Source organism: Salmo salar, chromosome 10, assembly GCF_965601325.2.
Source record: "Salmo salar chromosome 10, fSalSal1, whole genome shotgun sequence".
Taxonomy (NCBI): domain Eukaryota; kingdom Metazoa; phylum Chordata; class Actinopteri; order Salmoniformes; family Salmonidae; genus Salmo; species Salmo salar.
In genome coordinates this window covers 18,356,105-18,382,198 of record NC_138300.1, presented here as the reverse complement: position 1 = coordinate 18,382,198, position 26,094 = coordinate 18,356,105, and the positions used below count along the sequence as shown (strand labels likewise).

General features: G+C 42.5%; 3 protein-coding genes across 3 annotated transcripts; 2 read left to right on the top strand and 1 right to left on the bottom strand.

Annotated features, from left to right (window-relative positions):
* Positions 1-8,137: 8,137 nt before the first annotated feature.
* On the bottom strand, positions 8,138-10,117 carry LOC100195399 (family with sequence similarity 43 member A). Its single transcript, NM_001140428.1, is given in 1 exon segment — positions 8,138-10,117. A coding segment is annotated over 1 exon segment (1,035 nt). The 5' UTR covers positions 9,904-10,117; the 3' UTR covers positions 8,138-8,868.
* A 1,201-nt stretch (positions 10,118-11,318) lies between these two features.
* LOC106613660 (large subunit GTPase 1 homolog) lies at positions 11,319-18,508 on the top strand. The gene is made up of 14 exons (XM_082956773.1): positions 11,319-11,514; positions 13,223-13,349; positions 13,459-13,579; positions 13,740-13,826; positions 14,468-14,554; positions 14,648-14,708; positions 14,864-15,040; positions 15,162-15,593; positions 15,716-15,817; positions 15,934-16,070; positions 16,314-16,444; positions 16,576-16,655; positions 16,824-16,994; positions 17,151-18,508. Exons 1-14 carry the CDS (start codon positions 11,422-11,424, stop codon positions 17,340-17,342), a joined length of 1,998 nt encoding a protein of 665 aa, XP_082812899.1. The 5' UTR covers positions 11,319-11,421; the 3' UTR covers positions 17,343-18,508.
* An 83-nt stretch (positions 18,509-18,591) lies between these two features.
* Positions 18,592-24,311, top strand: tmem44 (transmembrane protein 44). The gene is made up of 10 exons (XM_014216151.3): positions 18,592-19,827; positions 19,921-20,050; positions 20,166-20,253; positions 20,533-20,696; positions 20,803-20,889; positions 21,077-21,244; positions 21,380-21,520; positions 21,760-21,864; positions 21,951-22,097; positions 23,994-24,311. The coding sequence occupies exons 1-10, from the start codon at positions 19,646-19,648 to the stop codon at positions 24,126-24,128; spliced, it is 1,347 nt and encodes a 448-aa protein (XP_014071626.1). The 5' UTR covers positions 18,592-19,645; the 3' UTR covers positions 24,129-24,311.
* Positions 24,312-26,094: the final 1,783 nt, after the last annotated feature.

Below are 26,094 nucleotides of genomic sequence, written 5' to 3'. Positions count from 1 at the left end.
GTCTTGTCTTTGACACCTGCCATGTCACTAAACCAGAACGACCAAATGTATTGTACCACTGCAAGGGAGGGCCGCCAATGAGAAGCTGGATTACATTGAGTCAATATAGCCAAAGTTCGCCTTGATTTCAATCTAGCCTATACATACTATACTTCAAAATGTGCCATAATAGCAGCCTAGGATGAATTGTGGGAGGATCTGAAAAACAGAGTCAAATGTTGATTACTGTAATTGAAGCTCCATTTGATTATAGATCTCCAGATTATAAATCAGACTCCAAAACAACTATAAAGTTCTCTGCCCCCAGGCAAGCTCGTGCCTGCTGTCCAGGCTTCTATTGTCATAGTTCACCATCTGTGTGTGTCTGTGTAAAGGCGCATGCAGACGATGTGTGTTTTTGTGTATTGCCATTATTCAAAGGGTCACTGGTCTCTTCATAATGATCCAGGCCAATGTCGTCTCTCTGCTGTTGATGTAACAGGAGCTCGACCTAAAAGGCCACTGTTCCAAACATCACATGCATTATTTAACAACAGATTGATTTGCATGGCTCGAAACAAGTCCCAGCACTAGTTGTTCTGGTTCAACCTGTACTGTTATGTTCCACAAGCAGATGATTAGCAAACCTCTAGTTGTTCTGGTTCAACCTGTACTGTTAGGTTCCACAAGCAGATGATTAGCAAACCTCTAGTTGTTCTGGTTCAACCTGTACTGTTATGTTCCACAAGCAGATGATTAGCAAACCTCTAGTTGTTCTGGTTCAACCTGTACTGTTAGGTTCCACAAGCAGATGATTAGCAAACCTCTAGTTGTTCTGGTTCAACCTGTACTGTTAGGTTCCACAAGCAGATGATTAGCAAACCTCTAGTTGTTCTGGTTCAACCTGTACTGTTATGTTCCACAAGCAGATGATTAGCAAACCTCTAGTTGTTCTGGTTCAACCTGTACTGTTAGGTTCCACAAGCAGATGATTAGCAAACTCTAGTTGTTCTGGTTCAACCTGTACTGTTAGGTTCCACAAGCAGATGATTAGCAAACCTCTAGTTGTTCTGGTTCAACCTGTACTGTTAGGTTCCACAAGCAGATGATTAGCAAACCTCTAGTTGTTCTGGTTCAACCTGTACTGTTAGGTTCCACAAGCAGATGATTAGCAAACCTCTAGTTGTTCTGGTTCAACCTGTACTGTTATGTTCCACAAGCAGATGATTAGCAAACCTCTAGTTGTTCTGGTTCAACCTGTACTGTTAGGTTCCACAAGCAGATGATTAGCAAACCTCTAGTTGTTCTGGTTCAACCTGTACTGTTAGGTTCCACAAGCAGATGATTAGCAAACCTCTAGTTGTTCTGGTTCAACCTGTACTGTTAGGTTCCACAAGCAGATGATTAGCAAACCTCTAGTTGTTCTGGTTCAACCTGTACTGTTAGGTTCCACAAGCAGATGATTAGCAAACCTCTAGTTGTTCTGGTTCAACCTGTACTGTTATGTTCCACAAGCAGATGATTAGCAAACCTCTAGTTGTTCTGGTTCAACCTGTACTGTTAGGTTCCACAAGCAGATGATTAGCAAACCTCTAGTTGTTCTGGTTCAACCTGTACTGTTAGGTTCCACAAGCAGATGATTAGCAAACCTCTAGTTGTTCTGGTTCAACCTGTACTGTTAGGTTCCACAAGCAGATGATTAGCAAAACTCTTACGATTCAAGTAAATAGTATTTATTGAGATCTTCCATGGAGCACACAAAAAATGGGTTTCTGAATTGCTGACGGCAGTGATGATTACAACATGGCAAAACCACTTGAGGAAAAATGTATGTAAGTCAAACATGAGAGGCGTTGAGATCTACAGTGAGCTCCAAAAGTATTTGGGACAGTCACAAATTTTTTTGATGTTTTGGCTCTGTACTCCAGCACTTTGGATTTTAAATGATACAACAACTATGAAGTTAAAGTGCTGTCAGCTTCTGTCAGATCTATAAATCGGGAGAACCGTTTAGAAATTAGAGCACTTTTTGTAATGAGTACCCCCATTTTAGGGGACCAAAAGTATTCGGACAAATACACTTATATACAATACATTACCAAAAGTATGTGGATACCTGCTCGTCGAACATCTCACTCCAAAATCATGGGCATTAATATGGAGTTGGTCCCCCCTTTTCTGCTATAACAGCCTCCACTCTTCTGGGAAGGCTTTCCACTAGATGTTGGAACGTTGCTGCTGGGACTTCCATTCGGCCACAAGAGCATTAGTGAGGTCAGGCACAGATGTTGGGTGATTAGACCTGGCTGGCAGTCGGCGTTCCAATTCATCCCTAAGGTGCTCGATGGGTTTGAGGTCAGGGCTCTGTGCAGGCCAGTCACGTTCTTCCACACAGATCTCGACAAACCATTTCTGTATGGGCCTCACTTTGTGCACGACTAAAGGCACCGACTAAATGATTACAATGTGCACTTCAATTATTTGGGGAAATGGGTCTGTGTTATAAAATAGATGTTCAATCTGCATTACTTTAACTTTTTACTGTTGAAAATACTGTAAATACAGTAAAGTACACACACTAAAGGGTACCATTTTTTTTGTTGCAAAACAGGGTTTTTCAGGCAACTTCAAATTTCAAGAAGTAGGGCATTCAAGGAGTTGGTCTGACGGGGATTCGTAATGTCATCGGCCTCCCCCTTGCTTGAGAAACAATAGAGGAGCAATAAAGAACAACAGAGGAAATGCCCACCCCCCCTATCATGAGGATACCCTGACAACCTATTGAGATGTGCCTTTTGTTAAGTAAATCAGGTGATACATTAGCTTAAAACGAGACTGGAGTAGGACTATAGTATATACAATTTGACAGGTTAGCGTGTTGTCTCGTTCAAACATGAGTGGTGTACTATTTAATAACCTGTTGATTCATATACTTTACAGTAGGTTAAACAAAAACTGTAAAAGGCCCAGTGCAGACAGAAATGTGATTTTTCTATGTTTTATATACAGTGCATTTGGAAAGTATTCAGACCCCTTCCTCTTTTCCACATTTTATTACGTTACAGCCTTATTCTAAAATATTATTTTTGTATTTTATTTTTTATTACAAATCCTCATCAATCTACACACAATACCCCATAATGACAAAGCGAAGAAAAAAATGCTAATTTATACAACAACAAAAAAACATACCTTATTGACATAGGTATTCAGACCCTTTGCTCAAAATTGAGCTCAGGTGCATCCTGTTCCCATTGATCATCCTTGAGATGTTTCTACAACTTGATTGGAGTTCACCACTAGAAAATGTAATTAATTGGACATGATTTGGAAAAGCACACACCTGTCTATATAAGGTCCCACAGTGCATATCAGAGCAAAAACCAAACTATGAGGTCGACAGAATTGTCCGTAGAGCTCCAATACAGGATTGTTTCGAGGCATAGATCTGGGAAAGAGTACCAAAATATTTCTGCAGCATTGAAGGTCCCAAAGAACACAGTGGCCCCATCATTCTTAAATAGAAGAAGTTTGGAACCACCAAGACTCTTTCTAGAGCTGGCCGCCCAGCCAAACTGCGCAATCGGGGGAGAAGGGCCTTGGTCAGGGAGGTGACCAAGAACCCGATGGTTACTCTGACAGATCTCCAGAGTTCTTCTGTGGGGATGGGAGAACCTTCCAGAAGGACAACCATCTCTGCAGCACTCCACCAATCAGGTCTTTATGGTGGAGTGGCCAGACGGAAGCCACTCCTCAGTAAAAGGCACATCACAGCCCGTTTGGAGTTTGTCAAAAGGCACCAAAAGAGATCCATGATAAAGTCCTGAGCCCTCTGGAGCAGGTTCCCAGACTAGGGCGAAGGTTCACCTCCCAACAGAACAACGACACTAAGCACATAGCCAAGACAGCACAGGAGTGGCTTCGGGAAAAGTCTCTGAATATCCTTGAATGGCCCAGCTAAAGCCCGGACTTGAACCTGATCAAACAGCTCTGGAGAGACCTGAAAATAGCTGTGCAGCAACGCTCCCCATCCAACCTGACAGAGCTTGAGGATCTGCAGAGAAGAATGGGTGAAACTCCCCAAATACACGTATGCCAAGCTTGTAGCGTTATAACCAAGAAGGCTCAAGGCTGTAATCACTGCCAAAGGTGCTTCAACAAAGTACTGAGTAAACGGTCTGAATACTTACGTAAATGGAATATTTCAGGTTTATATTTGTAATAAATTAACAAAAAAAAACAAAAAAAAATAAAGGTTTTGCTTTGCATTATGGGGTATTGTGTGTAGATTGATGAGGGGAGGGAAAAAACGATGTAATACATTTTAGAATAAGGCTGTAACGTAACAAAATGTGGAAAAAGTCAAGGGGTCTGAATACTTTCCGAAGGCACTGTATATATTTACAAGAAAATATATATGGGGGATTGGAAATGATGCAGACAATTAAATTGTTGGAAGCTACAATCGATCTGCAATATTAAAGCTGAGCTACCTGTCACGCCTGCTCCTGCTCTCCCTCTCTGAAGGGCGTCAGGCTGCCTTTCATTACGCACACCTGTCACCATCATTACAAGAATCAGCGCTCATTTAACTCACCTGGACTCCTTCACGTTTTGATTGCCTTCCCTATATCTGTCTGTTTCCTCTGATTCATCCCCATGTCAGCATTATTGTTGTTCCGTTTCACCTGTCCAGACGCTGTCCTTATTCTGTTCCTGTCCGTGGTTATTAAATGTTCACTCCCTGCACCTGCTTCTTGTCACCAGCGTCGATCCTTACATTACCCCCTAATTTTTTTTAAACATTACAAAAAATATACATATTTTGGTTATTTTTTTAACCATTTTAATTGAAAACAATCACAGTACGGTACTTAATTGTTACCCAGGAATGATTTGATATTGAAATACAAACTGCTGCATTGGACCTTTAAGGTGAAGTTGTAGGTGACATTTGAATTTTAAAAGCCTATTTTATTCCTTTTATCAGTGAGAGACAATAACATCTGCTCTCGCCCCACGAGGTTTGAATTAACGTATGTTTACATGCACTAAATGTCAACGCATCGTATTAAACTGTTAAATCAGACCCACTCAATAAACACGGAGAGGATATTCAGGTTACCCTGAAAAACAACAGGAACAAGGTTTGGCGGCCTTGTAAAGGCATCCGCATACTTGGTCCGCTTTGCTCCTGGCAGAACTCGGCTTGGCGAAGCGAACATCAGTGCCACGCATACTCCCTTAAAAAGACATTTGCTTAAAAAACTAGAAGAAAATGGAAATATTACTGTTTGTCCCTCTTGAGACGCTGTACAAAACAACCTACAGTAACACTTCCTAAAAATAGTCAGAATCAATCTAAGATAAATCATGAATCTGCCATTCATTTTGACATTTTTTCTGAGGTCTTAGTTGCCTGATTTTACATCTAACCAAGATGTTTGATGCAGCATTTCTCAAGTGAACAACATTGGCATGAAAACTAGTCATCTGTCGTTGAATGACAACAATCACTTAATTGAAGAATCCTTATTGTTGACCAATCACAGACGAAGGGGCGTAGACTTCGGCTACCGAACTATGGCTTGCCTCAAGAAAGAAATGTGCGCTCAAGCAGCCGAACACCAAAACGAACAGAAACGTCACAAAATGTTGCCATAATATATGCATTAACCGTTTTGACTAGGAAGCATATGGTAAGCTTAACAAAGAGTCCAAATGTAGCTTGCTGGCACTGAGGGAAAATATACAGTAGGTCACGGCTGCACTAGGGCGAAACTGTCTAGTGATTGCAAGGGGTACTTTAAAAATAGAAGACTAATGGACAGTTTCCCTGTCTTTATGAGAGGTTTATAGACCTAGTTTGCAGTTGTCCACTAATAGCACATCCTGCTGGTTTATCATGTGGTGAGCATGGGCTGATGATGTCATAATGTCTGTGGTGTAATTATTGTATGGTAGACTTCAGTGAGACTGCAGCTAGTGCAGATGGAAGCAGCACCACGTTGACAAGGGAAACTGTGTGGGTTGACACACTCTTGCTATTTCGATTCCCACAGTAGTTTCCATCCACTCCCTGAAAGAAAGTACAGCGAGTGACACAGCCTTGGTGTTGTGTAGTTTTGTCTTACTGTCCTAGTGACCACCATTGCATCAATTCAAAATGAGATGTGTTGCTTTTTATAGGACCCATGGGAAATCATTGGCCCAAAGCACTGACTTCCCATTTCTAGAGCCATGGTGGGCCATCCAGGCTATATATGAAGTGTTGGAAAGGTCTGGGGGTGGTCAATGTTGATTTAGTGCAATAGGCACTGTTCATATAACAAGACACCTTCACACATCACCTGGATTCTAAACAGGGAACAAGCTCACCTTTCTCGCCTCATCTCTAATTCAGTTCTTATTACTGAGCCGCAGCATAGGTAGAAGTGGCTGCCTCTGAAGTAGCATCTCTGCATGCTGTAGAGTGCTCTGGAGTAAAGCACTGGCAGACAGACTGAGGATAATGCTGGACTGAAGCAGCACTGAACTATCCCCAACTAGAATACTAATGTCCATATCAATACAGTAGTCCTCGCAGACAGACAGCCACAGAGAGTGGTGACTGCCCTCAGCTCCCTTCTCATGAAATATGATCTTAAGAACACCATGCCCAGTAGTGTGACAACCCCGACAGAGCAGTGCTGTGACCATGGTGGCACTACTGTGTTATTAATACCACTCAATGTGACAGGCAGGATCTGAATACAGTTGGTGGTATTCATGTGGGCCTGTTGCTATGCATGTTTGGTAGAGCATGGATGGGAAGCTTCCATGACAGTCCTTCTACTTATAGAAAAGCAGTAAAAGTTGCAGTGTGGCGGCAGTCTGTGAATGCAGATAGCATCCTAAGTGATACTGTAGGTCACACGTGTGTGTGAGTCTAACATAGAATTACGAATTGAATAGGATCTGTATGGAGCCTAATAAGAGCGTATTCTGTTTAGGCAAGACAACCCAGGCTGTAAGCAAGACTTTAAATATCAAACACGCTGACAATTGGGCTAACATACAGACATGACTCAGATGTATTGATACACATTGTTATTTGTAAATTACGTACAGAACTTAAATCTGTTCCAATTCTGCAGTAACAAAATTGTAATAATAGATTAATAAGAATTAGCTTAGTAATTTGGGGCGGCAGGGTAGCCTAGTGGTTAGAGCGTTGGGCTAGTAACTGAAAGGTTGCAAGTTCGAATCCCCGAGCTGACAAGGTACAAATCTGTTGTTCTGCCCATGAACAAGGCAGTTAACCCACTGTTCCTAGGCAGTCATTGAAAATAAGAATGTGTTCTTAACTGACTTGCCTAGTTAAATAAAGGTAAAATAAAAAAAAATCCTATAAATAGACTCCTTGGTCTTACATGAAGTATTTTTTGGATGTAACACAATAAATACTCTCTCTCTTTAATGATTTGAGCCCCTAGTGGTGTTGTGGTTTACCTGGGCATGTCCCTATGGTTGTACGACAACAATCATGAGACATTTCTAGTAATCCCCTAATTACAATGGTGACTGCAATACAGTGAGCCCACCTTTCAAAAACCGAGCTGGAGAGAAAATAGAGGTGTTGGAGAGGTGTTGTTTGCGGTGTGATTTGCACTGCAGGTGTCGACTCAACAAGTAATGGGTCAACTACATGTAACACCCTCTTGAAACACTGTCACCAAAATCAACTGAGCAAGGAAGAAAATGTCTGTGTGAGAACTGACAGTTGAACAAGAGAGTATTTTTCCCTTTCCCAGAATAAACTTGGCCATGAGATGTCTCTCCCATGCATGCCAACCTCCACTAAAACTATTTTCCCAAAATGATGTGATTCCCAAGGATGGGGGGGGGGGGGGGTGTAATGTTGGTAAATTAATATTTTATCAATCAGTTACATGCAAAAAAAAATAAAACATGTAAAGTGTGAATGCTGATATGTTCCATTAACTCATTGCAATTCTAAACCCAGTGGTGCATGCATCGAAATAATAATGATCTGACCTAAATTTGGAGGGGTAAAGTTGAGGCATCAAATCACATGGTGTACATACTCTATGGAAATTATACTGGATTCTTAGAAATAATGTACCAAATGAGTGCATGAACTATACAAACGCCTGCATATTCTTTATTTCTTTTTATTGGTCTTTTTTTAGGTTCACATAAACAAACCACATTTTGTCCTTTAAAAAAGAATGGATATCTGTATACACAACGCATTGACGATGTACATCTTAATACATTAGGACATTTTTCTTTTGCACAGCAAAGATATTACATTATGTTTATGAGACCATATAGGCCTACGAGAAAACGATATTATACACATAGCCTAATAAACGTAATACTCGACTGAATTTAAACAACAGTTTTTAATTGTAGAAAAGCGTTCTGAAAGGAGAGTGAGGGACATCTAATTTAACCCATCGAGCCAAAAAGTAAACGTGCTTTTAAAATGTAAAGTTACATATTCGTGGACAATGTTGTTCAAGAAGAATGTCATTTCCACGAGGGAAATAGGTTGGGTAAACGAGCTCTAATACAAACCCTCTTATTGAAGAGTGGAAATCACTGTCCTGGTGCGCACTGCGAGTTTGGGGTTCAGTCTCAGCATGCAGTCCTCCCCTTTTCTGTAGACTATCCATGTTTCCCAGAATATCATTCAATAGTAGGTGTTTTTTTGTGCGTATTTTGTCCACAATCATTGTAACAACCCTCTTATATCCTTTCACGAGGAGCCGCAATACTACAGGCATTGCCTACACTCTCATTTAATGGACAGCGTGAAATAAACAGAAATTCAATTATTTGTGGAGGCAATTTTGGCTCCAGGAAAATGCAGATTTATTAATGTTATTTCCTGCATCTTCCCCCCTCGAATCCATTTGAGAGCGAAATTGGTTCCTGGTTGCTTTCTATTGACGATTCGCTGCCCGTGCTCTCCCCGGAGAGGAGTCGGGTAACTCTAAAGTCCGCTTTTAGTGTTTGTACGTCGTTTCCAATGCACATCTCTCCAAGGTCACTGATAATCTGGGACAGCTCCTGTTTACCATTGCCCACACAATCGTCATTCGTGTCTAGAATATCCTCACACTCAAAGAGCATCGCTTTCTCCTCCTCCTCCTCTCCGATCAAGTCCTCTGTGATAGAGCCCAATTTGGGTGCGCTCCTGCTGCGCTCCACCGGGGGTTTGTAATAACACTGTCCGTTTAGAAGCTTCCTGAGGGGCACAAGGGGTATGGTTTGTTCCCCTATCAGCTGCTGTTGCTGGTGCCTTGCATCGTCCCTCCTTTTAAGTCTTTTAAATTCAGCAAGCGCTGTTGCCGAGGTCTGGTACAAAAGCAGTGCCATGGCCTTTGCCTTCTCCGGCTTGGACACCAGCACCGCATGGCACCGCAGCATCACTGCCTTGTGCTTCATCTCATGACGGTATATCCAAGCGAAAATTTTGTGTAACCTTGGGTCGGCAACGCAATAGGTTATCCGGTGCAATAAATACAAATGTCCCGGTCTTCTCGCCTTGTCGTCCACATGCACCATCCGGATTCCCTGCGAGCTGATGGTCAGTTTCATCTTCGTGCCATTTTTGCCCATTTCGCTCTTGCCCCAAATCTTGCTCACAGCCACGTCCGTACAGCCTTCTCCTTTCGACTGGATGGTGGTGGCATTGCCCAGGTAGAGGACCGTGTATGTGGGGTCTTCGCTGGTAATTTTAACCTTTTTCCTTTTTGACTTGAACATGCTTCCAACCCTGTTCAAAGCACTCTCCGGACAAGACTTGGCAAAGGAGGTCAGCGCAGAGTAGTTCAAACTCACGGCATAACCCTTCTGCTTCGACTGTTTATCTTCATCTATCAGGTCGAACTTATTCTTCTTCCAAGGCAGCATTATATGGTCGTGTCACGTCCACAGAAAACAATGTACAACTACAGCGAACGTTTTACTGCAACTAAATCGTATCTTTTTACTGACCTTTTTCATATAATAGCAACTCCAATACAACAAACGGTCAAGTTATCCTGTAATTCATTTGCTCATCCTCTAAAGACTTCTCCATAACCAGACAAGTGCGTTTTCCCATTCTGCGGTTACTGATTGCTGTGAGGTTGGTTCTGCTGTGAGTGGGATGGTCTACAGTGGATATATACTGGGTTGAACCATTTCAGTGTCTCTGCAGGGAACATAGAGGAGGAGACCAAAGTCAAACAGCTCTCCCTTGAGGATAAAATTGGCACTCAGAGCGCACTTACAAAGGTTTATTTATGAACTGAAATCATTCGAATTTGGGAAATTTAGGCTAATATACAAAACTGATAACAGCTTATATACATCCGACCTGTAAATTGCAACAATAATTCCGTTGTACCTACATTCACTCAGAACACAACGGATATAACGTTTGTATCTAGTTCGTTTAAAAACAGAAACCTAAATGCAAGAGGGATACAAATCGAGCCTATACATAGCCTACCTAAAGTTTCAGTATTTCAATCGTATAATACAAATTAACGCTGGTTTGCTGTCAATTATTCAATTCATGGCAATGCACCAAAATGTTGGTCCTCATCCTTTGTTTTATGCTGCCATCTGTTGGCAATGCAACAGAGTTTCCCCCTGTACTGATAACATGCGCTCAAGCCTCTTTCATTACTCTGTAACAAGCTTAAAATAAAAATAACATTTAAGAATAAGAATGTTATAAGTAGGCTATACGTATAATTAGGCTAGAGTATAATTGTCTCTTCATGAAACACCCCCAAACAAAATAGTGTGGAATTTTCTGAAAATTATCCCCAAAAAAGGAAAAAAATAACTCTGTGTATATATATATATATATATATATATATATATATATATATACTTATTTAAAGGCCTACAGTTAAGAAAAATATAGTTTACAAATCTATCTGAACTAGTTCCTTGTGTTGCGCATGTATTGCAGAAATGTAATTATAAATATATTGAGTAGGTTATATATTTAGAAATTAATACAATTTAGTATCGACATTTAAATGGTAGCACCTGTCACATGACCTTGTCCTTGGCGGAACTATTAATTGCCAAAGGATGTTTCCTTCAATGCATAATTGAGTGTTGGACACATCTTTTGGAATGTACCACAAATCCAAAGTCAATGCACAAATCATTACATTAAATCCTAATAAAAGCTATACAAATACACAGCGAGTTTGATTCAATAACCTCCAGGTTCAATAATCTCCAGAAATAAGTCTAATTATACATTAGAGAAAACATGATTCATCTCGATAGTTATTCGTCATTCTGCAATGAAGTTGGCACGTTCCGTTTCACTTCCTCATGGGACAACAATTCTCACATGGGCAAAATTTTACAAAAACAGATTTGTGGTAACGTTAACAAGCAAGGCTAAACCCAAACCGAAAAATGGGTAAGAAGAAGTCTGCAATGGGGCTCGGGAGAGCACTGATAAAGGAGAGACTCAACGCAGGCCGAGGCAACAAGAGGGGCGATACTTGGGTAACTTTAACTGTTACTATATGTTGATGATACGTGTTTCAACAGCTAGCTAGCTAGCTAGTTAGCGAGCTAAACATATAACAGTAGATGCCTACCTCCAAGGGTTCTATCCAGTTCTACCTTACTATTTCGCTGAGGAACGTTAATTGGAGAAAAGCAGAATTTGGTGAATACTGACCTGTTGAAAATGAAGTAACTACAGTGCCTTTAGAAAGTATTCAGATCCCTTGACTTTTTCCAAATTTGGTTACGTTACAGCATTATTCTAAAATGGATTAAATAAAAAATGATCCTCAGCAATCTACACACAATACCCCATAATGACAAATCGAAAACAGGTTTTTAGATAAAACAACTGAAATATTTACATAAATATTCAGACCCATTGCTATGAGACTCGAAATTAAACTCAGTTGCATACTGTTTCCTATGATCATCCTTCAGTTGGTTCTACAACTTGATTTGAGTCCACCTGTGGTAAATTAAATTGATTGGACATGATTAGGGAAGGCACACGTCCCACAGTTGACAGTGCATGCCAGAGAAGAAACCAAGCCATGAGGTCGAAGGAATTGTCTGTAGATTGTGTCGAGGCAAAGATCTGGGGAAGGGTACCAAAACATTTCTGCAGCATTGAAGGTCCCCAAGAACACAGTGGCCTCCATCATTCTTAAATCGAAGAAGTTTGGATCCACCAAGACTCTTTCTAGAGTTGGCCACCCGGCCAAACTGAGCAATCGGGGAAGAAGGGCCTTGGTCAGTCTGACAGAGCTCCAGAGTTCCTCTGTGAAGATGGGAGAACCTTCCAGAAGGACAACCATCTCTGCAGCACTCCACCAACCAGGCCAGATGGAAGCCACTCCTCAGTAAATGGCACCTGACAGCCCGCTTTGAGTTTGCCAAAAGGCACCTAAAGGACTCTCAGACCATGAGAAACAAGATTCTCTGGTCTGATGAAACCAAGATTGAACTCTTTGGCCTGAATGCCAAGCATCACATCTGGAGGAAATCTGGCACCATCCCTACGGTGAAGCATGGTGGTGGCAGCATCATGCTGTGGGGATATTTTTCAGCGGCAAGGACTAGGAGACTTGTCAGGATCGAGGCAAAGATGAACAGAGCAAAGTAGAGAGAGATCCTTGATGGAAACCTCCTCCAAAGTGTTCAGGACCTCTGGGGCGAAGGTTCACCTTCCAACAGGACAACGACCCAAAGCACTCAGCCAAGACAACGCAGGAGTGGCTTCGGGACAAGTCTCTGAATGTCCTTGAATGGCCCAGCCAGAGCCCGGACTTGAACCCTATCGAACATCTCTGGAGAGACCTGAAAATAGCTGTGCAACAACGCTCCCCATCCAACCTGACAAAGCTTGAGAGGATCTGCCAAGAAGAATGAGAGTAACTCCCAAAATACAGGTGTGCCAAGCTTGTAGCGTCATACCCAAGAAGACTTGATGCTGTCTAAAAACCTGTTTTTGCTTTGTCAAATTGCTTTAATTATTTTTTTTCCACTCAATCTACTGTGTGTGGATTGAAGGAGAAATAATTAAAGCAATTTTAGAATAAGGAAGTAATGTAACAATGTGGAAAAAGTCAAGGGGTCTGAATACTTTCTGAAGGCACTGTACATGTTTTAATGGCCGTCTGTCTTATTAGCTGTAGCTAGCTAGACAATTTTCTGATGAATAAACTTGATCTCACATTGCCAGCTCCACACCAGTGAACTGAATGATGGCTACGACTGGGGTCGTCTCAACCTGCAGTCAGTGACTGAACAGAGTTCTATGGATGACTTCCTTGCAACTGCTGAAATGGCTGGGACAGAGTTTGTTGCAGGTAAATACTCTATTGCATTGACGTGACAAGTGATCCTTGAAAACGGTAATCTACAAGTACTTTAGACTGGATTCCCAGGATGCAACTGATGCATAAAATGTTTCCCCAGAAAAGCTCAACATCAAGTTTGTGCCAGCTGAAGCTCGGGCAGGATTACTGACAGCCGAGGAGACGGCAAAGCTGAAGAAGCTGCACGAGGAGAACAAACAACTCCTCAGAATTCCACGAAGGTGCAGTAAGCCCAGAGACTCCAAAGACATTACACTGTCAACATTACACTGTCAATGTATTTTATGTCTTCTTTCTAGTTGTCTTAGAAGTAGGAATTGTGCTAATGTTGCATTGCTTCTGATGTTCCATTAATGCCTTCTTTGTCCTGTCATTTTTCAGGCCCCACTGGGATGAGGGCACCAGTCCAGAGGTCCTCCAGCAGACAGAGAGAGACAGCTTCCTGGAGTGGAGACGAGAACTGGCAGAGTATGAACCCCCCCCCCCATTAATTGAATAGGATGTAATTGTTGCAAGTTCGAATCCCCGAGCTGACAAGGTACAAATCTGTCGTTCTGCCCCTGAACAAGGCAGTTAACCCACTGTTCCTAGGCCGTCATTGAAAATAAGAATTTGTTCTTAACTGACTTGCCTAGTTAAATAAAGGTAAAATAAAAACAAAAACTGGCGAGCTCTATAATAGTAATAAAAAATGGCACTATCTTATCTCAAAATGTAGTCTGAACCTGTGGAAACATGGAAGAACCGGGATCATTTGAAATGTAAGGGACATCGCACCTGAAAACGCATTCATTTCAATTTAATTTCATATTCACGTTTGGACATACAAGATTACAATCATTTGTCCTCATTTCATTTATTTAACTATGCCTATAAAAGCCATTGAAGCAGACCTAAAGTAATTTTTGTAATATTGTTGAGATGAGTAAAAATGCAATGCAAATTGCCATTCTAATATGGCATTGCTAGTATGACCCTCTTGACTTCTCAACCACCTGGTAGAGCGCTGGAAGTTCTTATGAGTTAGTAATAACCCTTTAATTCACCTTAAATCCCTAACACTGTTTTATGTCAGCAGTGCCTGGAAGTTTATCTATCTTGTTTTATAGGCTTGAAGAGGAGCAGAAAATGATTCTCACACCTTTTGAGAGGAATTTGGATTTCTGGAGACAGCTCTGGAGAGTGATTGAGAGGAGGTAGGAATCAGAGCTGCTCTGTCTTGTGACACTGGTTGTCAGCTGTTCAATGCCTTGTATGATGGTGGTAATGTTGTGAATTTTCCTCCGCAGTGACGTTGTTGTTCAGATTGTTGATGCCAGAAACCCATTGCTATTTCGTTGCCCTGACCTGGTAAGTAAAGGGCCTAAGGCTGTCACATCAAACAATTGAGGCCAATTTTTCTTGAATGTGGGATGACATTGCCAGGTGGGGGAACCCACCCCACCAAACTGATAGTAGGGGAAACATTGCGGTATTTCACCCATTGATCTTCCTGGTTCCTGTAGGAGTGCTATGTAAAAGAGGTGTCCCGGTACAAGGTGAACTTGTTGCTGGTGAACAAGGCTGACCTGCTGACCCGGCAGCAGCGGAGGATCTGGGCCAGATACTTCCAGAGAGAGGGCCTCCGCGCTGTGTTCTGGTCCGCACTGGTGGAGAACGAGAGGCTGGAGGCAGAGGAGAAGGTGAGGAGGCAGTCACATTTTAATTGGAAGGTCTTAGCCTGTTTAAACCTGGTTACTTTTTTGACTGATGAAAGACAAGTTGCTAGGGTTCTCCTCTTCTGCCCTTGTTCATTCTCCACAGGGAATGGAAGTGGAGGAGCAGGAGGATGAAAAGAGCGAAGCAGAGGATGAAGACGAGGGAATGCCAGACAACGACAATGTGAGCCAAAGACCGGAGGTAGAGGATAACAAGGAGAAGAATGAGGAAAAGAGCGAGGAGGAGGAGGAGGAGGAGGAAGAGGAGAGCGATATGGAAGGGGAGCAGTTTAAAGACTGCGTAGCAGAGGGAGACTGGCAGACGGCATCAGAGGGTGAAGAGGCATCAGAGGGTGAGGAGGGTGAAGAGGCATCAGAGGGTGAGGAGGCAGATGATGAAGAGAGTATAGATGGCTCCACCCACGGCTCCTCCTTCCACAACTCCAGTCGCCTGCTGACCAAAGATGAGCTGCTGGCCATATTTAAGGCTGCTCACGATGGGCCAACGTTGAAAGAGGGTGAGCTCACAGTGGGGCTGGTGAGTACACACAGATACACACACTGGAAATGAATAGGCTCAAATGTTGCAGTAGGAGAACAGGTCTTGTGTTTGGAATGACGTTTGTGGGATCTCAATTCTCCTATATACGCTCTGAACAGGTGGGGTATCCCAATGTGGGCAAAAGTTCGACCATCAACACCATTCTGAGGAATAAGAAGGTGTCCGTCTCAGTCACGCCTGGGCACACCAAGCACTTTCAGGTAAAGACCGGCTCTCTGATGTAGCCTGCTGGACCTCTAAAAACGTGTTCCTTTGGTGACGATACATTATTTTCTTGTGGGGTCAAAGCATTCAAGTGTGCTTGTGTGTGTTCCAGACGCTGTACGTGGAGCCAGGTCTGTGTCTGTGTGACTGCCCTGGCCTGGTCATGCCCTCCTTTGTGTCCACTAAAGCTGAGATGATCTGCTGTGGGATCCTGCCCATCGACCAGATACGAGACCATGTGCCTGCCATCTCTCTCATATCCTTCAATTACCAACCCTACACACCACTCGTCTGTTAACTTGTGGGTGTAGAAGAGTCATGTTTATTGTTCCAATCAATAGATAATACTGGAGCAATCTCTTTCTGAAATACATTTGAGTCACGGCTAGATCTGTTTTAAGTTGGATGAAAATAGAGCTGCACGTTTTACACCGGTAAAGGAGTTTTCAGATGTTTGATTGGGTGTTCAGTGTGGTTAAGGCCTTAACAGACCACTCACGTGTGTCAGACAATTCCTCGGGATGTGCTGGAGGGCACCTATGGCATCAACATCATCCGCCCGCGAGAGGATGAGGATCCCGACCGCATACCCAACTATGAGGAGCTACTGATGGCCTATGGATGTGAGACTATAAACCCTGTCCTTATTCAGTACAGCACAGTGTACAACAACTGACATAGCACAACGTAAGCCATATGATATGGATGGAGTCCGAACAAGCCATTGGCACTGTTCTGATCGGTTCTCTTTCAGACATGAGGGGCTTCATGACAACACACGGACAACCTGACCAGTCGAGATCAGCCCGTTACATTCTCAAGGATTACGTCGTTGTAAGTTAACCCTCATCCTTCTCCTCCCGCCACCAAATACATGCTCTTGTTGTACAACTCCGGTTTATTAGGCAGAATAGTCTAAATATTGTTTAGTCTGTTTACCTAAATTCAGTAGTAGTAATGGGAGAGCAGCACCACTAACTGGTTCTGTCTGACCATCTCCAGGGAAAACTGCTGTACTGCCACCCTCCTCCCCACATCAGTGCTGCAGACTTCCAGCCCCAGCACAGCAAGTTCCAGACCGGAGATGCAGACGGTGAAGACTCCAAGATAGGCAACAAACCGAGCAAAGTCAAGAGGCACGAGAATCTGGTCGACAAGAACTTCTTCCATCAGGTACAGTAGAAGGCAACTCCATAGAAATTACATTAAAATGCTGCATTTGCAGAATTGACACCAAACTCAAGCCAGTCTAGGCAGATTACTTTATTACCATTGTAGTGAAATGGGATAATTCAGATAGTAACCCCATTGTTGTGTTTTTTGTTCCAGGAGAATGTTCGGGCGCTCACCAAGGGGGTCCAGTCTTTCATGGGTTACAAGGAAGGCAGCGTAGGCCAGCGTGAACTGGTAAGTCAAATGAAACCTGGCTTAGAACAGCCTGTGGGCAAACCCTGGAAGAAGCATGGCAACAGGAACAAGAAAGAGAAAGTACGCCGACTCACCAAGCACCTGGATGCCTGAAGAACATCTATAAACTGTTAGAAATCGCTGGTAGTTTGGATTGTTAACCCCCAAAGGACTTTCCAATGCAATTCCACAGGAATTGGTATGTAGATACTGGTCAACAACAATAACCTCCATTGCACTTTGCAATATGGAGAAACGGGGAAAGGTTGCCTTTTGATATCAAACATAATTCAGGATATTCTGTGTAACTCACCATACATTGCAGTGACAGTACATTCCACTATTACCAGAGCAGAGTTGGGGTCAACTCAATTCCAGGAATTTCTGCAACTGAAATTGAGCCTTACTCTGAACCAGAGGAATTCATTGGAAATCAATCAGTGAAGATATTTTTTTTGAAATAATGTTTGTTACAAGGTGCAGCCTATTGTACTTTACAGCAGGGATATTCAGCAGGGGGTCTGCAAAAGTATATAAAACAAATAAAATGCTTTTTTAAATGTCAATGTTTTTATGAATATCGCTAGTAACAGAATATGTTTTACTTACATACCTACAGTAGAAAAGAGGAGAATCTATTTCTGATGATGTCAACTTTATTTATCAACTCCTAATATTGAGCAAATTACACTCAAAGCACCCTTGAATAGGCTACCAGTGCAGCTGGTAAGCTTTCTTGACTTGGACATACATTTTTGCCAACACATGGCTAACCTTTCAGCGAAAACGTGTTTGGAGTTACCTTTTATAGTTAATAGGTTATGTTAGAGTTTACACTTCCACGTCCAATTATAATGTGGCTGCTGGTAAGCTTTCTTGACTTGGGCATACATTTCTGCTAACCTTTGTTTAACCAGCTAAAGAGCTGCTCTTAGCGAAAATGTTTCGAGTTGCCTTTCTAGTAATTATATTGCGGGGAGGTCAAAAAAATGAAACACTACCATATCTATTTCTTTTAAAATGAAGATTACTTCTTGCCATTATCATTCACCTGATAAGACTAGATGTCATTTTTTATGGTATGATGGGGGAACCCTGGGTCGCCGGTTTGCCCTGGGCAAGAAAAGATTGAAGACCCCTGCTTTACAGAGATAATGAAGTAGTTTGATTCCCAAAGATCTACAACCCGACTGCTACTTTGCTATACATTTATTTGAAGCAACAACACTTGTGTAATATCCCTGAATAAATCATTATATATATGATGGTTTTCAAACGTTCATTTGTGGTGTTTTTGGCTCTCTTTTATGAGTGTTTGCAATATTTTCCCTGACTATGTGCTCAATGTACCATCGAACTGCCACAACAAAAGCCTCAACGAGGTACTTGAAGCTGTAGCCAGAGAGAAAGAGGCGAAGAGAGGTTTTACTCCGCCCAAAATCTGGCCACGAAAATAAACCCACGATGTGAGGAATTTTTGTATGGCGTTCAATGAGACTCTTGTCGAAATTGGGCAACAAAAACATAAATTGCTTATTTGATCGAATAGAAGTTTCATCATGGTTAGGTTGTTACAAATGTACTGATAAGTTGGTGCACGTGGCATTTCGCAACGTACCCAGTAAACGACTACAGTATATCGGAGTTGTGCCGGTTGTCACAGAGCTAGATAGAGAACTCATCATGGGTATTGTCATTCAGAGTTTCCACCATTTTCATGTACTTAACTGGGTGGGCATTCCTATGAGTTGGGAGCATTCAGCAAATGAACCAACAATTTACTTCTTTAAAATGGAGATAGCCTCAATGGCGCTGCCCATGCTGTTTTACATACTATAATTGCACAGATATGGCCTGTTCATACGGGTATCTTCCCTCTCATTGGCTAGAATGGTCCCACCTGATCTCGCCTGCCTTCCATCTTTGAGGACAGGCATTTCCATTGTTTGAGCTGTCACTCGAATATCAATATAATAGACAATCTTTGCTGTAGCTCACCTACATTTTTTTCTCAAGAGAACTGCCCTTTATCTTTCAGTGTAGAGCAGAAATGTGTTCCTTGGTTTGGAATTGATTTGCTTTGTTGCACATGACTGGTGTACGCAATTATTCTTTAAAATGTGACTATCATATAAATTCAATTGACCGACTTTCTTATTACATCTACCTCCATTTTTTGTTGTTTAGGAAAGGCATCGACATGCCCTGGCAAGATCATGCGTTTAAAATCGTATATTGAACCAGTGGTCTCTATTGGGCAGCGCTTTTGTGAAGTAAATTTGCATGTGATCAGGGCACAATTGCGCACATCTTTTACATACCTGTGCTGGGCACCACCTGTCGCTCTGCCACTGACGCAGCTGGTCATATTTGCCATTCCATAGATTTGTTTTAGGTCAACGGCATAGTTGGAAGATATGGGAGTGGAAGCACAGAGTGTCACAAATGGACAAAGCAGAGCAGAAAGCCTTTCGTTTGACTTTACGTCTTGGTGGCGCCACGACATTATATCGAGCTGTTTTTCAAACAGACAGAACGTTTGCATCTCGACCGGACTCGTCTGTTTGTCGGTGCTTCTTTTGTTAATATCATGTTTTATGTGAGTATGTGGGTAATTACGCATTTAAACCTGGAGTAAAGGCTACTTATTATAGTTGTTTTACTTAACTTTTGTCCGCAATACTTGTTCAAGGGTGGTATGTCTGAGATGCAGAGGCCGGGACAGGAATTCCGGCAAGGAGGCAGCCTGTGTCCTCTACTGTTTCTTTGGAAATTTGTGCGGCACCGTCGGGGCATTTCTCTCCAATCAGCTGGCTCTTCAGGTGACAAAACGACATTCTATTTCCAGACGCTGTATGGGCCTATACTGTATAAGATCATGATTACCTGCTACGTCCATCACTATATTCCATGTTTCTTCCATTGTGATTGTTTTAGGTCATAATGGGTGGTTTTATGGCAGCTGTAGAAGTTATTCATTTCATCTCCATCTTCCCGGTATTTTTGTGTTGGAACACCAGAGCAGGTAAGCAAGAGGGTGGGTCCCTTTTACACATGTATCACTTTTGCCTTTTTTTCCAGAGCTGCTCACAATAGTCCTGTCCTACAAGCCCTTATCGACACACAACACTTGCACAATGTGCATAGGCAAAACAGTAAAGAAATGTTTTATCTATAAAGCCGAGAGATACCAAACAAATGAGGCTGAAGAGAGGGCCTTGAGAAATATTATTTTAATGTTTCAATGGGCAACGTTCAGTCAGCAGAGCTGCAATCCTTAACCTTCGCCTCCTTTTCCCCTCAGAGAAGAGGCTGAGGATGATGAAGAGGAGGAGGAGGCAGAACTTCATGGCCGTGTCTCTGCTGTTGGTGGTGGGTGGAGGGAGCTACCTAACCTTCAGGACCAGCCATGGGCTTGTAGACAGACCTCTCACTGGGAGAAGACTTCTTCTCACTGACCTCCTGCATGTAAATGTGTAAATTCTCCTATGAAATCACTCTTCTATTACCTCCCATAAATTCCAGAGTGACCTTTTCAATGGCTCACTGACTATAATGCTGTCTTCTTGGGCAGGACCGTATGGAGGTCCTGGGATACATTCTTGGTCTGCTCTCTTTTGTGATTGCCTGGACCTCCAAGTTCCCTGACCTCTCCAGAGCAGTAAGTGACACCCCATCATAGTTCACGTCCATTCATGTCTGAGTTGCCCATACTTTGCTGTATTGTCACAACAGTCCCTCAAAGCCAACTGTTATGTAGTAAAAAAAACAGCGTTATACATAACATAATGCTCACTGCAATACTGCATAATGCCCATAGCACTTCAACCTCTACGTTGATCTTTTAGCACAGAGGGGAGAGTTCAAGGGCACACGTGTCCTCAGGGTTGCTGTGCTCTTTGGCCGGTGCCCTCTACACCTCGGCCATATTACTTTACGACACCCAGTATGAGTTTGTACTGAGAGCCATGCCGTGGCTCCTGGCGTCAACGTGCGGTGCAGCCCTGGATCTTGCTGTATCCTTCTCAAGCTTGTGAATATTAGTTCTACATTATGTGAATAGAATATCGGGTCATCTCCGTGAATGGACCGAGTTCTAATTTAATAGAACCCCCCCCCCCCCTTCAGTTTTGTCTTAACTTTGTGGTCAGATCGTGGTCCTGTCCTGGTGTAGGAAGGGTACCCCTGAGCAGCAGCCTGGAGGGGGTTCTCCAGATACAGAGAGTCTCCTGGGCGGCTCCTCTCCCCCCACTCAGCACAACCCCAGTGGGAAGACAAAACAAAAACACCCAGTAAGTCTACAGTCCTGTCTTCATATGCCCGAGTTGAGGAGATGGACTCTGAATGTCTGATTAAATACTTACTTGTATAGAAAGTATTGGAATGAAAGACCAACTAAAGACCTTTAAGCTACAGAATGAAAGTCAAAATGGCAGTTTGAGAACTCTTTCATTCATACCCAGGCTTTGCTTCACACAGTATTTGATCATCTCCTTTTTAAATAAACACCACTCTTATTTCCTCATGTGAGTTGGACTTGGATGGAGCTCCTCTCCGGGTTCTCTCCAGTAAGAAGAATCTAAAGTTTGCCGATATGGGGCATTACATGGATGTCAACATTCAACCCGTGCGAAAGGTGAGGGTCAAAACTTCTTCAGAAGTTCAACTTGACATACAACTCAGATTTGTACCTCCTTTACTTACATCAATGTATGATTTCAGGTGTGTCTGAAGGAGGTGACCCTCTCTAGGGAGGAGGGGGTTTCAGAGAGCCATCCCCTCAGGAGGACAGTAAGGGTAGTGCGAGTGGACGAACCCTGCACCTCCGAAACGTTCTCAGACTCCTCATCCCTCAACTCGGATCTGGAGGTCAGATGGAGACAAATCAACTTTACTATTGTGTAAAATCATCTTCTACAGTGAGATATGGTCTAGGTCTTCTGAGTTCGTGAAGTGTAGTATGTGGTAGTCAAGAGATGTGAACTGTAAAACCACTTTCTGCCACAAGGTGGTGGTGGTGGTGTTCAACCATCCTTCACACACTAGTTGCTTTGGATTTATCTACACGTCAAGGAAGCCAATAATTTTCTGTCAGAACACATTGCAGGCCTATTACCAAGTAATGAAGGTAAAATCAAGACATTTACCTGCAAGCTCTTCTGAAGTGCTTTGCTTGCCAAATTACTATTTATTTAACTTCATTATGCTCAGGTCTTCCCATGTGAACTTGCTATTCTGGTGCAGTGACAGTCCACTCATAACCAACCTGTCATCCTCATAATTGGGAAAAGTTTAGAATGGTTAGGGTTAGCGTGCGATGTCTTTAATGCCTTATGGGAAATTAATTTTCTATTGGCACCCTTTTTGGCCCTCACATCTTTCGAATAATAGTGCTCTCTGTGGTTCCGCAGAAAGCCAAGTCACAGAGGATGTCATTTAATCTGAAACAATTGCAAGTGGTGTGAGGGAAAACAATTGGAACTTTATACTATTCACCAAACGGGAAAAAGCAAATTATGTGAACCTCCCCTGGCTAAGTGCATTAAAGAGCAGTAGGGCCCAAACAAGGGTTCAGAACATTCTGTAGTTAACATGGCTGAATTGAGTCATTGTCATTTTGTCAGCAGTGGCATTCTATAGCTATGGGCTGTAGTTTGTACAGTATGAGGTTTTTCATCCGTTTACTTAACATCTCAAATGTTATTTGCCTTTGGTTAGCATTAACTATGGTCTGATAAAGGTCAGACATCCAGTTACTTAGTAATATATGATGGGGGTTCAGTTCGTCCGTTTAGTTCCGTCGACACGTATTGCATAATCTTTGATCACTAACACTCAGACAAATCATCCATAAGTGGGGATGGGCTGGTAGCCTGGCACCTGGTACACGTGTTCCTTTAGGTCTGAAGGGCTGTTCTGGATTCTTTGAATGTAATGCCCCTCTACCTTCATTTCTATTATATAATACTAGACTGTCTAGGGCCATACAGCTGTAAAGTCTTATTTGGAGAACAAACAGGCTAAGTATTTAAAGCACTTAATTTACTACTGAATGATATAAAAATAATTAGCATAAACCATGATGTTGACAAAGGCTTTAGGTCATTTTTGCATATCACTATTTGCTTTTATATTGAATTCTTATGAGGAAATAATAAAGGCCTTTTGCAGTTTTCCGGCTGCATAAACTCACCACAGGGCTCTGTGTAAATGGTCTGTTTTTCTTGTTACTCTGAAAACAACCCCAGCCACAAGAAAGCTGATTGGAATTCCCATTAGTATTGTTTTTCTTGCTCATTTCTGCTGAGTACTTGTTCGAGTTGGGTTGAGGTGAGGCGGAGGGTTTGAATTGTTCAAGATTTGCATTGTGGCCCCACTATTCTGCTTTTACAAATCAAGGGTTGAAAGGCAGGGCCATTCTGCCTCGGAAGCAGGCACAAAATGGTTGCCTAGTCTATAGGGGATTCGTCACTCAGCTCTGCTATTTTGGGAGCTGTTTACGGTCTCCTGTGTGTTGCCTGCTGGTCAGGGCTTGGCTCAACATTTTGTATGCTGCTCTCCAAGGACTGAGGAGTTTTTTTTGTTGGTTGAACATGTGAACAAATTAACATTTTGTGTTTTTATTGCAGTGTAGAATATTTCCTTAGAGACCAAGAACACAATGTAATTAAGCGATAGACATAAACAATGTGTCAACCATAATGAATATGCATAATGGGTAAACGGTATCTCTGCCCAGTAACAACACAACTGTCTTCTCTCCAGTGGGATTTTGAAGATGCAAATGCACAGTGGAACAAACTGCCAAAAGAGCAAGAGAAAGTGGATGGGTTTCCCCTGCAAGAATGGCCAAAGAACCTGAGCCCAAAACCCATCTGCAGCTGTGGTGGCATCATTTGACAGGCTGGGAAGAGCGTATAAAGCAGAGTGGGTGAGGGTGAAGTGGCGTGATAATTTCAAACACTGGTGAATGACCTGGTAACACTTCCTCATGACATTACATTGTCAGATCTGTGTTTGGATTGTGAATATGAAAGATAATAAAAGTGCAAAAATGTATCTGCCATCAAACTTTGTTTTTGTAATGTCTTATACTCATTGGGTGTAATAAGTTATTGGTTTGTCTTCATAAGTGACCTGTGGAGTTGACATAACAATGTGGACATTGAGCCAGCTGGTTTTAGTTTCATGAAAGATTTAATTAATGGGTTCAATTACTAATGGATGCACTGTATGGCAGTGCATCTGACTCTCTTTGTAAGTTTGTCAACTACAGATGCTGTCATCGCTCCTCAGATGCTCAGCTAGCCTCAGACAGCTTTCCTGTAATGGGTTTGCACCACTCATTAAACGGATGACACCCAGACTCCTCATCAGCTTGGCTTTTGCATGGACTGCACTAAATAACGAGACCCATTCGGAATGGGTCACCGTAGACCACTCTTAATAAAACAATATCGCTCCATGTCCGCCTCGCAAGGTCAAAGGTTCACTTCCTAGATTTTCCTAGTCAGGCCAGGTTATCTGGGCTAAACTGGAAAAGGCCCAGCAGACCTGATTGGGGCCAGATTAAGAGGACAAGGGCTCCTCCGTCCTTCCCAGTCGCTCCCAATACTCTACCTGTCTGGCCCGTTTCTCTAACTAGCGGATAGTATGGTGCCAGAGTTGTTTTAACTGATGGGCATTCAAGTGACTTCCCTGGGTTCTGATAAAAGGACAGTACATATGTTAGAGCAAAACTGTGAAGTACATTCTTCACATTACATATCCTTTGACATGTCTGCTGAAGACATTGGTCTGTGACAAGAAATGGATAATATAAACAAAAATAAATTCAACAATTTTACTGAGTTACAGTTCATAAGGAAATCAGGAAATTGAAAAATTCATTAGGCCCTATGGATTTCACATGACTGGGCAGGGGTGCAGCCATTGGTGGGCCTGGAAGGGCATAGACCCACACACTGGGGAACCAGGCCCAGCCAATCAGAATTAGTTTTACCCTACAAAGGGCTTTTACAGAAAGGAATACTCCAGTTTCATCAGCTGTCTGGGTGGCTGGTCTCAGATAATCCCGCAGGTAAAGAAGCTAGATGTGGAGGTCCTGGGTTGGCGTGGTTACATATGGTCTGCGGTTGTGAGGCCGGTTGGACGTACTGCCAAATTCTCTGAAATGACATCGAGGTGGCCTATGGTAGAGAAATCAACATTACATTTTCTGGCAACAGTTCTGGTGGACATTCCTGCAGTCAGCATGCCAATTGCACATTCCCTCAACTTGAGACATCTGTGGCATTATATTGTGTGACACAACTGCACATTTTTGTGACCTTTTATTGTCCCCAGCACAAAGTGCACCTATGTAATGATCATGCTGTTTAATCATCTTGATATACCATACCTGTCGGGTGGATAGATTATCAAGGCAAACAAAATTTGAGAGAAATAAGCTTTTTTAGTATCTTATTTCAGCTCTTGAACATGGGACCAACACTTTACATGTTGAGTTTATATGTTTATTTGTTCAGTATAAATGGTAGGCCAAATAAATGCTTCAGAGTTCAAGTAACAGACATCTCAACATCAACTGTTCAGAGGAGACTGCGTGAATCAGGCCTTCATGGTCGAATTGCTGCAGCGAAACCACTACTAAAGGACACCAATAAGAAGAGATTTGCTTGGGCCAAGAAACACGAGCAATGGACATTTTAGATTTTTGGTTCCAACCACCGTCTCTTTGTGAGACGCAGAGTAAGTGAACGGATGATCTCTGCATGTGTGGTTCCCACCGTGAAGCATGGAGGAGGTGTGATGGTGGGGGGGTACTTTGCTGGTGACACTCAGTGATTTATTTAGAATTCAAGGC

Excerpts from the sequence above, each read along its gene's own strand:
- LOC106613660 (XM_082956773.1), top strand. The coding sequence starts at position 11,422 with ATGGGTAAGAAGAAGTCTGCAATGGGGCTCGGGAGAGCACTGATAAAG. Across the intron at positions 15,594-15,715 it reads GTGAGCTCACAGTGGGGCTG|GTGGGGTATCCCAATGTGGG; the intron begins GTGAGTACACAC and ends CGCTCTGAACAG. Across the intron at positions 15,818-15,933 it reads GGCACACCAAGCACTTTCAG|ACGCTGTACGTGGAGCCAGG; the intron begins GTAAAGACCGGC and ends TGTGTGTTCCAG.
- tmem44 (XM_014216151.3), top strand. The coding sequence starts at position 19,646 with ATGGGAGTGGAAGCACAGAGTGTCACAAATGGACAAAGCAGAGCAGAA. Across the intron at positions 20,697-20,802 it reads TTCTCACTGACCTCCTGCAT|GACCGTATGGAGGTCCTGGG; the intron begins GTAAATGTGTAA and ends CTTCTTGGGCAG. Across the intron at positions 21,865-21,950 it reads ACATTCAACCCGTGCGAAAG|GTGTGTCTGAAGGAGGTGAC; the intron begins GTGAGGGTCAAA and ends GTATGATTTCAG.